The following is a 14716-nucleotide window of genomic DNA, read 5'->3' as shown; positions in this document are numbered from 1 at the left end:
CCTCTGAGTTTGATGTCAATTTGCTCACAAATAAAATAAACACTTGTCTATTTCAATGTACATGTATTGACAGGTATAAATAATTAGCATGCTATGTTCCAGGTGAACTATTAAATGTGCATGGGCTACCATCTGAAATGTGTGCTTCTTATTTCAACCAGAAACTTAAATATGATAAAATATGAAAATGTATGATCATTTTTACATCATACATTTTCCAGACATCCAGAAAGTGGCACAGAATAAATAACAGCTATGCAGTAATGGGAAATTATTTGGGTAATTCTTTCCCTGTATTTGATTTACTGTTGATATGTAATAAACATAATTGTGTGGGGAGACACAGACGGATGCATTTCCTTGGGTAACCTATCTATATTTAATTAAGTCGCTTTGCGTCTGTTAGTATAAATTGATCTATTGTAACTAATTATTGATTATATCTTTTTTTAACCTGTTTAACTGCCAGTATCAATTGTCTGCCAGTGTTGATTGTTGTGGTTAAAGTTTGACGCAAGACTGGATTTGGATTTGAGGACACATTGATAATGTATCTGTGACACTGTGTGATTATGTAGCAGCTGATGTGTCTTCCTACAAGCCACTGGCTGGTGTTTACAGAACATTCAGTGCCGTGTCATTAATATATAAGGACCATTAGACATGGTATATGCTTCTGTTCTGTAGGTGTTTCCTGTAGTACTGTATTAAACCGGATTGATTTTGATTGGACTTCATCAACGACTGCTCTCCTTTTTGTTCACCTGGATATTCCTGTTACATAATGTTCATTGATAACTCTTCATAAATAGCTACTCCAGTTAAATGGATCATATTTTTCCAGTAATAAATGAATAAAAAGACATGGTCTTGATCAAGTTCACATGAAAAAGTATTCTATCCTATTTTTGACTTTTAATTTGAAATCCATTATTTATTTATTTACCGGAAGTTAGACCCAGCGTCCAATTTCGTTCCACGGCACATCCGCTGAGCAACAGCACAGCAGAAGTACATTTTTGTCTTTTTTGTATTTCTGAGCACAGCAGTAAACATTTTAATCAACTGTGAGTATGCCTTAAAAAATATGATTTATGTAACTATTTTGTTTGTAGCTATTCGTTTTCATATGCAATGATAGAATAGTGGCTAAACGTAGCAATAATTGACGTTAAGGAATGGTGATGTGGCTGTTGTTAAGGCTTCTTCGGCAGGAATCGTTATTTACTATTTAAAAAATGTAAAAAAGGGAGATATTCAAGGTTTCGAGTAATGACAGTGAACAACGTGTGTGTTAGCTAGTTTCTGTGATTCAGTTATTTATATTCTAACGTTAGCTAACTAAACGATGTGGCAATTGAACTCTCTGTGGGCAAGCCCATCAACGATGACAAACATTTTCCATTCCGTAACCCCAGACTTTCCCTACAGTCTAGGTTTTTCACTGTGCATTATTCATTGGTTACAACAATTGAAAGTGTAGTTTTGCATTGTGTGAGAGGATTTGTTATCACTTGTGAAACAGTGCTATTAACCCTTTCTGTCTATTTTCTGTCACTGCCGTGTTGTATTTTAGCCTACATCTTTCCTACATCGGCATCAGTTACTCTAATGACATCTGGTGTCCCAAAGGGTGAGAACTGCCTTGTAGACATGGACTCCAAGGCAGGGGATCTCTTCAGTGCTGAGCCAGCCGACGCTGCTGGACCCGGAGGTGTCGTGGGAAAGTGTGTGCTGCTGTTTTTCTAGCTCTATCTGTTAGTTCATCTGTCTAGTACATGGCTTGCCAATCCTGTTCCTGGAGAGCTTACCCCCCCTGCATGTTTTTGCTCAAACCCCAGTTGTAGCTAACCTGATTCAGCTTGTCAACCAGCTAAATATTAGAATCCAGTGAGCTAGATTAGGGTTCGAGTGAACCTACAGGACGGCTTTCCAGGAACAGGTTTGGAGAGCCCTGCTCTGGTGCCAGCGGTCTGTAAACATGGTCCCGGAGAGCTACAGGGTGTGCAGGCTTTTGTTCCAGCCCAGCACTACCACATCCTGAATCAACTTGATGAGTTGTAGCACTATGTATCTCTCTGGGATCATGGTTGGTGACGGGTTCCGGTCCAAATTCATTTTATTTACTGTCATTCTTCTGTGGCTATTATTGTGTCTGTAGGACAATTGTGCTCTGAATTTGTCTCATATTCTTTCTTAATCTAGCCTACCACTAAAGGAACTAGATGGGTCAGTTTGTCCTTTCCTTGTATAATGCCTGTCTATGATGTGTTGTTGTTCATTCTATCCACCATCAGTCTCTTGAATTGATGCTATCAAATTATTCCATCTCCCCATACCTTCTGTTTAGTTTTCCAACCTGGCTTTCTGCCTTGCCTCACAGGCTGTGGCTGCCCAAAGGCCTCTCGGCCAGTGTGGCCAAGGAGTGGTTTGATCGTCGCCGTGCGTCCATCCGTCCCTGGGCTGGTTTCGTGGATCATAGGAAGTTCACCAAGCCCCGCAACTTTGGTGAACTGTGCCAGAGGGTGGTGCGCAATTTTGACACCTACAACAGCAACTACACCTTCATCTTCCTCGGCCTCATCCTCTACTGCATGTAAGAGCTGCGGGACAGGAGTTTAAAGACACTGGTATTCAGTGAATATAAAAACACAGTACTTACATATTGCATCTAGACAGACTGCTGTCAGCAGCCTATTTTATTTTCAAATTCAAAATCTCAGTGGTTCCAATAGGCTGAGATCTATGCTGGATTGAGTTTATTTAGAATCTGGGATTATCAAAGAATAACTCTTTCCCTCTTCCAATCTCCCCCTCTTTTCCTCAGTATCAGCTCTCCCATGCTGTTGATTGCTTTGGCAGTGTTTGTTGGTGCCTTCTACATCATCCACCTCAAGTCCCTGGAGTCTAAACTGGTCGTCTTTGGTGAGTAAAGCAGTCATGATCTGTGAGATGATTGATATGGAGCAATTTCAGTGCCAACAGAGATTGTAGTTGAATTCCATAATTTTGAATTTGTAGTAGGATATTGAGTTTGAATGTAATATTTTTTGAATATGTAATGCACAAATGTAGTAATTGTATTCTTATATTTCATGATTTGACACTGAATTGAATGAATATTGCGTTGTTTTATTTAATTGAACCTTCAAATTCAACATTTATATATTCAGTTTCAATATGGCGGATATTGCATTCATTGTCTATGCATCTAGTTCAAACTATCAAGTTGATCAAAGTTTCATATATTCAACTTCTCAGATGCATTCAGATTCAGTTCAGTAAATTCAGATTCATAAACAGAGACCAACATCCTGGTACTTTGCCAGCCAGGAAAGGTAGAGGAAAGAATCAAATGCTCTCTGTGGTAAACAGAAACTTCTACCGGTTTCTGAAGCCAATGTGGCATGTTGAATTTATTTTCTTCCTATGAATTTGGCTCTAGCATCTGAACCGTTTTAGCTGTAACCTATTATGACCCCATTCCTGATAGGTTAGGCTCTCTGAAACATGAACGTATCTTCTGTTCCCCTCTATGATGCTGCGCGCAGGACACGTTAGAAGGGAATGTCACAAAAAATGGACCCCCATAAGAATATAGTTGAATAGTCCTGTTGAATAGTCTGGTTAAAGCCCTTCCAAAGAAAGCTTTTCCACTCCCTTTTTAATCTTGCTGTTGTGACTGACTGGGTTCGAACCAGGCCTCCTGCATGTAACAAGACTGTTAGCCCACTTAGCTAAAGCCCATAGGGGTGAGTTTAGGAAGCTATCATGTTTTCAAGTCTCCAGCAAGGTTACTCAAAAGAGCCTGGTTCATCGAACCACCCAGGTTACATTTAACCCCACTTTGACCTCATACTGAGAGATCACAGCACCAATAAACAGTGCATTCGGAAAGTATTCAGACCCCTTGACCTTTTCCACATTTTGTTACATTACAGCTTTATTCTAAAATGGTTGAAATTATTTTTGACCCTCGATCAACACACAATACCCCATAATGACAAAGCGAAAACAGGTTTTGAATTTTTTTGGTTTTAATGTATTAAAAATAAACCAGACCTTATTTACATAAGTATTCAGACCCTTTGCTATGAGACTAAATTGAGCTCAAGTGCATCCTGTTTCCATTTATAATCCTTCCTGTTTTTAAAGTTGATTGGAGTCCACCTGTGGTGAATTCAATTGATTGGACATGATTTGGAAAGGCACACACCTGTCTATATAAGGTCCCACAGTTGACAGTGCATGTCAGAGGAGAAAAACAAGCCATGAGGTCGAAGGCACAGATCTGGGGAAGGGTACCATATAACTTCTGCAGCATTGAAGCTCCCCAAAAACACAGTGGCCTCTATCATTCTTAAATGGAAGAGGTTTGGAACCACCAATACTCTTCCTAGAGCTGGCCGCCCAGCCAAACTAAACTGAGTGAAGGGCAAATGACTAGGAAGTTCACCAAGCAAATGACTGCCGGTCTCAATGTAACTGACTGTTAATGAACAGAAACACTGAGCATCTCCAGGCCTCCATGCATACAAGCCGCTGAGGTGCGCCTTTGGAACATCTACATTTTTAACGTTTTTAAAGTATTTATTTCAGTCAGGTCTTAAGAAACATTACAACACGTTTCTTCTGAAGAAGAACAGAATGTGACTTAGCCTACTCTATGTCATCTGGCCATGCTCCATGCCATAGTCAGAAGAATATAATGAGAATATAGTTTAATTTAGCTGAATAAAATAGACATGGTATTTTTCCCATTCCAGAGCGAGTGCGCGTAAGAAGTGGCTATGTTGAACATAAAAGTGAACCTTTGAAAAAGGGTTTAGGTCTAGGTTTAGAGTTATTTGGCAACTTTAGTTGTGACCGATACAAACCTTGGAATGCCTTAGAAATCAAAACACATATGGGCTCCATGATGCGACTATAGGCTATTGATGTTTCGAGAAAGTCGCAAAGAAAGTTTGTGTTCTGTTCCTTGCCTCAGGCTGCCACAGCTGTTCTCTCATCAAGTAATCATATTTTCACCCATCAGACTATTCGCAATTTAATCTTGTCTTTACTAATATTTAACATTTAGATTTAGAATGGCACATTATCAAATGGGCAGGGGCAGGGGGAGAAAAACATGTAATCTGTATACACTCGAATAGCGAATGGATGCTGCGCGCCTTCCCGCCGGTCCGTTTTTCAATGATGCCTGGTAGGCTACTTCGGTTTTATAGCGGAGCTGTGCTTAATATGAACTGCTGAGAAATACATAGAGGAACACCTTTTAGGCATCAATCACTGTTTGAGAAGCATGCTCTCTTTGCGAGACAGATGCTATTCCTCCCGAACTCTGTATGTCATGGGCTTTCCAACCTTGTTACTGCAACTACCCAGTGCTTAATTTGGGAAACCAAGTGGAATCTGTTTGGGAACATTGATAATAACATGTTTTCGCAATGGAACATGTATTTCACTAAACTGTTGACAGCCCCTCTGCACCCTCGAGAAATAAAGGAGAGAGGAGATGGAAACGCATGGTGGTGAGATATTCTGTAGCTTAAGGTAATGTGCCAACCCAATTATTTATGAAAATATTAAATAAATCCCTATTACTAGGCTATTCAAAATCCAATACAAATTCATTATAATTGCAGTCTACCTGTATGCCCCCTGTATAGTCAATGAACCAACATTCTCTCCCAGACTCATGGATAGAAATTTTGGAGCTAGCACAGTTGAAGTCGGAAGTTTACATACACCTTAGCCAAATACATTTAAACTCAGTATTTCACAATTCCTGACATTTAATCCTAGTAAAAATTCCCTGTCTTAAGTCAGTATCACCACTTTATTTTAAGAATGTGAAATGTCAGAATAATAGTAGAGATATAAATTTCAGCTTTTATTTCTTTCATCACATTCCCAGTGGGTCAGACGTTTACATGCACTCAATTAGTATTTGGTAGCATTGCCTTTAAGTTGTTTTTAACTTGGGTCAAACATTTCGGGTTGCCTTCCACAAGCTTCCCACAATAAGTTGGCTGAATTTTGGCTCATTCCTCCTGACAGAGCTGGTGTAACTGAGTCAGGTTTGTTGGCCTCCTTGCCCACACATGCTTTTTCAGTTCTACCCACAAACTTTCTATAGGGTTGAGGTTAGGGTTTTATGATGGCCACTCCAATACCTTGACTTTGTTGTCCTTAAGCCATTTTGCCACAACTTTGGAAGTATGCTTGGGGTCATTGTCTATTTGGAAGACCCATTTGCGACCAAGCTTTAACTTCCTGACTGATGTCTTGAGATGTAGCTTCATTATGTCCACATAATTTTCCATCCTCATGATGCCATCTATATTGTGAAGTGCACCAGTCCCTCCTGCAGCAAAGCACCCCCACAACATGCCACCCTTGTGCTTCACGGTTGGGATGGTGTTCTTCGGTTTGCAAGCCTCCCCCTTTTTCCTCCAAACATAACAATGGTCATTATGGCCAAACAGTTCTATTTTTGTTTCATCAGACATTTCTCCAAAAAGTATGATCTTTGTCCCCATATGAAGTTGTAAACCGTAGTCTGGCTTTTTTATGGTGGTTTTGGAGCAGTGGCTTCTTCCTTGCTGAGCGACTTTTCAGGTTATGTTGATATAGGTCTCGTTTTACTGTGGATATAGATACTTACATTTAAAAAAACTTTTTTTTTTTACCTGTTTCCTCCAGCACCTTCACAAGGTCCTTCGCTGTTGTTCTGGGATTGATTTTCACTTTTCACACTAAAGTACATTCATCTCTAGGAGACAGAACGCGTCTCCTTCCTGAGTGGTATGACGGCTGCGTGGTCCCATGGTGTTTATACTTGCGTACTATTGTTTGTACAGATGAGCGTGGTACCTTTAGGCATTTGAAAATTGCTCCCAAGGATGAACCAGACTTGTGGAGGTTTTTTTCTGAGGTCTTGGCTGATTTCTTTGGATTTTCCCATGATGTCAAGCAAAGAGGCACTGAGTTTGAAGGTAAGCCTTGAAATACATCCACATGTACACCTCCAATTGACTCAAATTATGTCTACTAGCCTATCAGAAGTTTCTAAAGCCATGACATCGTTTTCTGGAATTTTCCAAGCTGTTTAAAGGCACAGTCAACTTAGTGTATGTAATCTTCTGACCCACTGGAATTGTGATACAGTGAATTATAAGTGAAATAATCTGTCTTTAAACAATTGTTGGAAAAATGACTTGTGTCATGCACAAAGTAGATGTGCTCACTGACTTGCCAAAACTATAGTTTGTTAAAAATATGTGTAGTGGCTGTAAAACGAGTTTTAATGACTCCAACCTAAGTGTATGTAAACTTCCGACATCAACTGTATGTACTAAAGACATCGTAAATCAGTTTTGTTCGATGTTTTTCAGCCATGTGTAATATGCGATAGGCTATGTATTGTTTAAGGCACAATCATCATTTGAATTATTATTTTTTCTCTTTTTTTTTGTGGGTTTGGGCTCATAAGCCTATGCATAAGCTCTAATATGCATATGAGTGTTTTGAATTAATCATCGCTTTAGAAAGCGCTGTCCATTTTGTTGTGTTAGTCTTTGAAACATCATCCACAATGACCATCTTCTACACTCAGTTTCAACCTGCTGTTAAAGTTTTTATAATAGCTTATAGCCAAAACGGTTCAAACGCTAGTGCCAAATTCATAGGAAGGAAATAAATGAAACATGCCACAATGGCTTCTGTTTACCACAGAGATATACAGACAATGAATGCAATATCTACCATATTGAAACTTAATATTTAAATATTGAATTTTAATATTCAATTAAATTGAAACATAATTTTAAAACCGAATGCAATGTTTATTCAATTCAGTTTATTTTAAACAAATTACAAATTGAAAAATCAAAAATTCAAATTCAGTATCCTAATACAAATTCAACATTTATGGAATTTAAATGTAATTTCTGTTGGCACTGAAATCAATCCATCATTTTGGTGTAGGGTGACTAGTATTTGAAATCTGAGTGATTTTATTTTGCCCACAGGAAAAGAGGTGACCGGACCTCACCAATTGGGTCTGGCTGGGGCGATCTCTTTACCTGTGTTCTGGTTGGCTGGTGCTGGAGCTGCAGTGTTTTGGGTTCTGGGTAAGTTACAACCCCCATCTCACTCTTTACTTTGCACATCAGACCTGGGATAAATGTAGGCATAGTTCTAGATATGCATTATGGAATGTATTTCAAATGAATCTTTCTTTGAAGGAGACAAATGATTAGGGATGTAACATTCACGGATTTGCATGGCAGCCCAAACCGATCCAAATGTAGCTTACATCAGTCAAAAAGAGTCACTAACATGTTTTGCTCAAATGACATACTTTCTACCTTCCGAAGGTACCTCATATTTTGTGACAAATGACACATCCTCTCCTTCATTGTCGGACTAAGCATGTAACTGTTTTGACAGCAGTGAAGGCTGCTGAGGGGAGGACGGCTCATATAATGGCTGGAACGGAGCAAGTGGAATGGCATCAAACTCATTGAAACCATGTGTTTGGTGTATTTGATACCATTCCGCTCCAGCCGTTACCATGAACCGGTCCTCCCCAATTAAGGTGCCACCAACCTCCTGTGGTTGACAGTCATTGATTTTACAAGTCATTTTGTATGCAAACAACACCAAGAATTCTCAGTAGCCTAGTCAAACTGCGCACTGTGCCCAGCTTTGTTTGCTGACCAACGGGAGGTACCTGATCTTGCTCATCTGCGGGCATCTTCAGTTTTCAAATACTAAAATGGCTTGCGTGATATTAGGCTTTATATCAGTTGAGTGACAGCCTCTGTAATTTGCTAGATTGTTATCTTTGCACTTTTGAAAATGTTTTTTTTTTCCCGGAATAAAAGCAAGCTACCGGAGACGCAACTCTCGTCTGTCTTTACCTGCTGAACGGAGCTTACCATAGATTTGACTTTGATTGTTCACGTTCACCATCAGCAATAGTTTTGGTAGTTTTGCTTTAAACAGTCAGTGTATATGGTCATTTTTTACATGTATAGGGTAAAGTTGATCATCTCATAACGAGGAATCACTTTTGCGAGGCACACTGCGGAGAAAAGAAGAATGAATGCCTTCCAAACGGTCAAAACCATTCGACTTTGAGATGGGGGTGATATCCAAAGTTGTGCGTATACACTGAGTATACAAAACATTAAGAACAGCTGCTCTTTCCATGAATTAGACTGATCAGGGGAATCCAGGGGAAGGCTATGATCCCTTATTGATGTCATTTGTTAAATCCACTTCAATCAGTGTAGATGGGTTAAAGAAGGATTTTTGAGCCTTGCGACAATTGAGGCATGGATATTACTTTTTACGACACCACTAGAATTTGCGTTCTTAAATTCCCGCCATGGAAAATTGTAAAATTATAGTGATATAGTGCTAAGATTAACCATTGTGTTTGGTTTCTCAAAATGGAGCCCTAAATGTGTGACCTAGGCTTTTACTCTCCTTTCCCCTCAGCCTCTCATATCTCTTCCATTTGATTGACTGTCTCTCATCTCACTCAGGAGCGACGATGTTTGTGATTGGCTCTCACGCTGCCTTCCGAGAGCTGGAGGGAGGATCGGAAATGGAGGAGCTCTTCATGGAGCCTGTGTGAGGGCATAGCGATAGAGGAATCTTTATCTGTGCCATTATAGCATCTGTGAGCATTGGCAGTGCCATTGAGGCTACAACCCATAGGGAATCCCCACACGGGTGATTACTTTAAAATGGCAGAAGCATGGTGGAAGCCCTCAATGGTGCTGCCCATGCTAAAGTAGCCTTTTGGCCACTAGAGGCCTCTATCTTTCTCTGTGTAAACCCTCAACACTCACCTTTGACCTTTCATAATATAAGACAGAATGCACCTTCTCTTGCCTCTAAAGTAATTTGCTGTTACTGACCATCTACAACTCTTTTAAAACCACAATGATACTCAATTTAGAAAAATATATATGGATTGACTGTCATACACACAGAGTGACTGAGATGTCCATATACCTCAGCACATACTTCATACTGTATGTCTTTTCCAAATGTGACTGATACCTCTTGATTTGTGTTTAATACACATTTCTTCCCGTGAAGTATCAGTCAGCCCTTTGTTTAATGCCTCTGTACCTTCTGTTTAATGTTACCTTGTGGATATCTAATAATACAAAATGTCAACTCAAGACCTGACATGTTACAAAGAGCTTTAACATCGCCACAGTAATAATTCATATTTAAAAAAAAATCCTATATAGCTGATGTTGAATTAGTCCACAGTGAGCACATGAGCAACTGGATGAGGCAAGTGTCATCAAATCGCCAACGCTTCTCTGACTGGGGAAGAAGTGCCATTTGCAGCTTTTCAATGTATTTATCCAACTAGAAGAAATTGTTCTTTTAGGCAAATTGCATTTACTTTAAAGCAATGCTTAGTGGATATTCCAGATACCTAATGGTGATAAAGCATTATGTTTAAATCCTACTTTTAGTTGTATGCAGGCATGTGGTGCAGTGTTGTTGGGTCATTTTTCATAATTTATTAGCTCTGCTTTATTACTTTGAGAATTTAAATGTCAATATTATTTTTTTATATATATATTTCATACTTGTCATGCTATCTTTTTGCTATTTTATTTGATTTTTTAATGACAATTGGGAAGTGCAATAAACTGTCCTACCTGTAAGAAGATATTGTGAGTGTGTTTGTGTAAGGACTCAAGTCCAAGCATGAATTCTAAAATATTTGGGTCCCTTTTGCACATAATATTTATTTGTGGTGATTTAAAACATTGCATTAAAGGGTATTAAAGGTTGTGTGTATATTCTCTATATTTTTTTTATTTTTTTTTATTTTACCTTTATTTAACCAGGCAAGTCAGTTAAGAACAAATTCTTATTTTCAATGACGGCCTGGGAACAGTGGGTTAACTGCCTGTTCAGGGGCAGAACGACAGATTTGTACCTTGTCAGCTCGGGGGTTTGAACTCGCAACCTTCCGGTTACTAGTCCAACGCTCTAACCACTAGGCTACCCTGCCGCCCCAGTATACAGTGGGGCAAAACAAATATTTAGTCAGCCACCAATTGTGCAAGTTCTCCCACTTTGGAAACATCATGCTTTGGGACTGTTTTTCTGCAAAGGGACCAGGACGACTGATCCGTGTAAAGGAAAGAATGAATGGGGTCATGTATCGTGAGATTTTGAGTGAAAACCTCCTTCCATCAGCAAGGGCATTGTAGATGAAACGTGGCTGGGTCTTTCAGCATGACAATGATCCCAAACACACCGGTCTCCAGATCTCAACCCCATAGAAAATCTTTGGAGGGAGTTGAAAGTCCATGTTGCCCAGCAACAGCCCCAAAACACCACTGCTCTACAGGAGATCTGCATGGAGGAATGGGCCAAAATACCAGCAACAGTGTGTGAAAACCTTGTCAAGTCTTACAGAAAACGTTTGACCTCTGTCATTACCAACAAAGGGTATATAACAAAGTATTGAGATAAACTTTTGTTATTGACCAAATACTTATTTTCCACCATCATTTGCAAATAAATTCATAAAAAATCCTACAATGTGATTTTCTGGATTTTTTTTCTCATTTTGTCTGTCATAGTTGAAGTGTACCTATGATGAAAATTACAGGCCTCTCTCTCATCTTTTTATGTGGGAGAACTTGCACAATTGGTGGCTGACTAAATACGTTTTTGCCCCACTGTATATGCCAATATTACAATACTTTGTAGGCCCTTTTGTGTCCTGGATGTGCCGCCCCACAATAGGATGTAGTTTTCCCTACTTTTCCCTTTCTCTCCATGTCCTCCCTGTCCTTCCCTCCCTTTGTGTGACACTTCAGATACCGCAGTGCTCATCACCTCCCCTTTTCCCCCCTTTATACATGATCCCTGTCCACTGCTCATCAAGACAACACCATGCACAGGTTACCATGGAGATGACCTTGGAGGTTCACCCATCCACACACACACTTCCCTCACTGGCATACTGCACACTGCGGCAAAGCCGGGCGATCGATATTCTATTATGCGGAGGGGGAGATGGAGGAGCCTCACTGCAGTGAGCTCACTGCATGGACATGTGGGAATTTAGGAGGAGGGCTGTGTGAGAGAGAGCGAGTGTCAGTGATGTAGTGTCAACGCAGTTTTTACACCTTTTGTGAATAGCACAAATGGCAACTACTGTATTCCCTGTAGTGCACTATATAGGGAATAGGGTGCCATTACGGACAAAATCTAAATGTGTGAGGAACAGAGGGAGTGTGTTTAAAACCATAGGTACAGGCTCTGTCATACCTCCATGACAGGTTTATTTGACCTACAGTAATAACTATAGCAGATTTTAGCCACTGAACACATCTATTTAGCCCAGATTAATCTTACTCCAGGATTAAACATGTTTTGGGGAGAACGAAAGTGCTTTTTTAGTCCAGGATTAGGCTTAATCTCAGTCTGGGAAACTGGCCCATACTGTATCTATACTCCTGTTACCAGTATGTACCGAACACAAGGCAAGACTAACAAAGCTTCAGAAATGTAAAATGAAGATGACTTGATATTCTTTACTCGCAGAAAATTGTATAAATCTGTTTTACTAATGCGGAATATCAGTTGTCTGGGAAGGACTACTGTCTTTCTTCTGTTTGTAGTTTTTTTTTTAGGTTTTAACATCAACGCCAAAATATATACTTGATTTGGTCGTTTGGTGCATTACCCTGGGCTCTTGCCAACTCACAGTCTTCTATCAGCTGTACATGTTGCAGTGTAACCTGATGTGATTCTCATCATTAGATGGCATCCTAGCGCTCTGCCAATATGTACCTCAACACTATAGATACAACACGAGAACACAGTAAAACACTAGATACAGCAGCAATCACTTATTCTCTTACAGATATTTCATTGTGTATACACAACCCCAGATGTTTTCCAGGTGAAGACAAAAAGATCAATTACTGATCGTCCTACAACATTTCATCGATTCATTTTTAGCCATGTAGTATCAGACTGACAATGAGAAAAGAGGGGGAAAGGAAGCTGAAAGTCAGTGTAGCGAGTCGAAGGCAGGGAGAGACAAAGACACACAGACAGTTCTAGGTTGTATTAAATGTTCTAGATGTTTTATTGGTGTTGGTTTCATTTTCTTTCACACACATGTTCTACGACTGTTTTTTACTTCCTCTGTAGTCTCAACCCCCTACAGCCCTCTGAGTAAGACCCAGCCTGAAATGGCTGTTCCTCTGCTGGTCTCCAATGCAGACATTCACACGGAACTCAATACCTGGACTGTGTCACCTAGACTGGACCGGACTCCAGGAACATGGACTCATCATCTCACACCAAATAATCACACCACATTGCACCGGCACGTCAGAAGTGGTAGCAGGAATATGGACGCCATAGTTTCTGTCTCGCATGTTTTAATAATAAAACACAACCTTGTCGCTGTTGTTTTTTGTGGGGGTTTTTTTTGTTACGTTTTTGCATCGGCTTTCTGAAAACCCGGCGAAAAAAAGATTGGAAACCATACAAAGAAAGGAAACAGAGTGATCTTTCCTTTTTTCCCATAACACGCTCAACAATGTCGCCGATGTTCTTTTTCATTGAATGTATATCTTGAGATGTTTTATTTTCAACATATCATTTTTATTTCTTTAAATCGGTATAGAATTATATAGTTTTCCTAGAACACACAGAAAGATTGAGTTGTATTTTCCAACTGGGTTGTGTACTGTAGTATTTAACAAGGACAATGGTTCACACAGTGCACACAAACGTAGACAAACAGGGAGTAGAGGGGAGAGGAGGGTGTGAGAGACAGAAAGGGGGACCGGGGACGCCATGGCGGGGTGTGCTTTGTTATGCCTAAATGAGGGAAAGCAGCTCTCACACACTCCCCTCCCTTTATATAAATAAAAAAAACAAGTAAAACCAATGAACCCCCACCCCATATTATAAAAAAACAACAACAACAACACTGTTAAAGAAAAAGGAAAATGGTCGGAGTGAGAAAGACATCCGCTCTTCCTCCTGGAGAAAGGAGAGGGCGAGAGGGGACGGCTCGATTGGTGTTAGCTGTGGGATCTCGCTCGTGATCTGTATGTCTGTGTGTGACCGGAGGGCAAGCAAAGGGTTGCAGGAGGAGGAAGAGAGGGAGGAACTGAGGTATAGAGGGGGGGGGGGGGGGGGGGGGGAGAAAGGGAAGGGAGGAAGGAGTGGCATGGCCCTTTTTTTGCCGAGCGTCGACACTCCCTTTAAGATCATAGCTCATTCAAATCTACATACACAATATGCAGCTGCCGTTTGGTAGATATATTGGTTTATGTACACAGCAGTGAGAGAACACATGCAAAGAGTATCATAGGAGATGGAGGGGGGGGGGGTGATGTAGAAAGTCGTAAAGGTGCTTTGCTGTTTTTAATCTTTGGGGCAGTTGTGATGAAAATTGCTTTGAAGCGGTCGTTGTCTTTTACGGGGTGGGGCATCTGAAGACGTGTCTTGCCAGGGATGGAATGAAGGGGGGGAGAAACAAATGGAAAATGTAGGGGTATGAGTAAAGACGGTTTCCATCGCTCAATAGTATGTCTCCCTTTCCACCCAACCTGTAGGAGGAGAGGGGAGGGGAGGAGAAAGAGAGGCGTCAGAGATTTTTCCTGTTTTTGTGTCAATTAAAGATTGGCGT

General features: G+C 40.3%; 2 protein-coding genes across 8 annotated transcripts in view; one reads left to right on the top strand and one right to left on the bottom strand.

The window, feature by feature from the left end:
- Positions 1–949: 949 nt before the first annotated feature.
- On the top strand, positions 950–11576 carry LOC139366641 (prenylated Rab acceptor protein 1-like). 6 transcript variants are annotated; one of them, XM_071104319.1, is made up of 7 exons: positions 960–1067; positions 1577–1727; positions 2206–2229; positions 2384–2596; positions 2828–2925; positions 8034–8135; positions 9558–10703. In XM_071104319.1, the coding sequence occupies exons 2-7, from the start codon at positions 1612–1614 to the stop codon at positions 9647–9649; spliced, it is 645 nt and encodes a 214-aa protein (XP_070960420.1). In that variant the 5' UTR covers positions 960–1067; positions 1577–1611; the 3' UTR covers positions 9650–10703. The 6 variants fall into 6 exon arrangements, with proteins under 6 accessions (XP_070960436.1, XP_070960461.1, XP_070960420.1 ...); XM_071104343.1 differs by having other exon boundaries at positions 979–1067; positions 1633–1727; XM_071104335.1 differs by lacking the exon at positions 2206–2229 and having other exon boundaries at positions 950–1067; positions 2351–2596; positions 9558–10834.
- Positions 11577–13132: 1556 nt separating this feature from the next.
- The window catches only part of LOC139366622 (sodium/potassium-transporting ATPase subunit alpha-3-like), a 25293-nt gene continuing 23709 nt past the window's right edge, over positions 13133–14716 (bottom strand). For both annotated transcript variants that reach the window (XM_071104310.1, XM_071104306.1), the window contains exon 22: positions 13133–14636. In XM_071104310.1, coding sequence (XP_070960411.1) covers positions 14608–14636 — 29 coding nt within the window. In that variant the 3' untranslated portion in view covers positions 13133–14607. The remainder of the gene's footprint in view (positions 14637–14716) is intronic.

Source organism: Oncorhynchus clarkii, chromosome 2 (assembly GCF_045791955.1).
Source record: "Oncorhynchus clarkii lewisi isolate Uvic-CL-2024 chromosome 2, UVic_Ocla_1.0, whole genome shotgun sequence".
In the NCBI taxonomy this organism is placed as follows: Eukaryota; Metazoa; Chordata; class Actinopteri; order Salmoniformes; family Salmonidae; genus Oncorhynchus; species Oncorhynchus clarkii.
The sequence above is the reverse complement of the archived record's forward strand: the minus strand, read 5'-3'. Positions and strand labels throughout refer to the sequence as shown.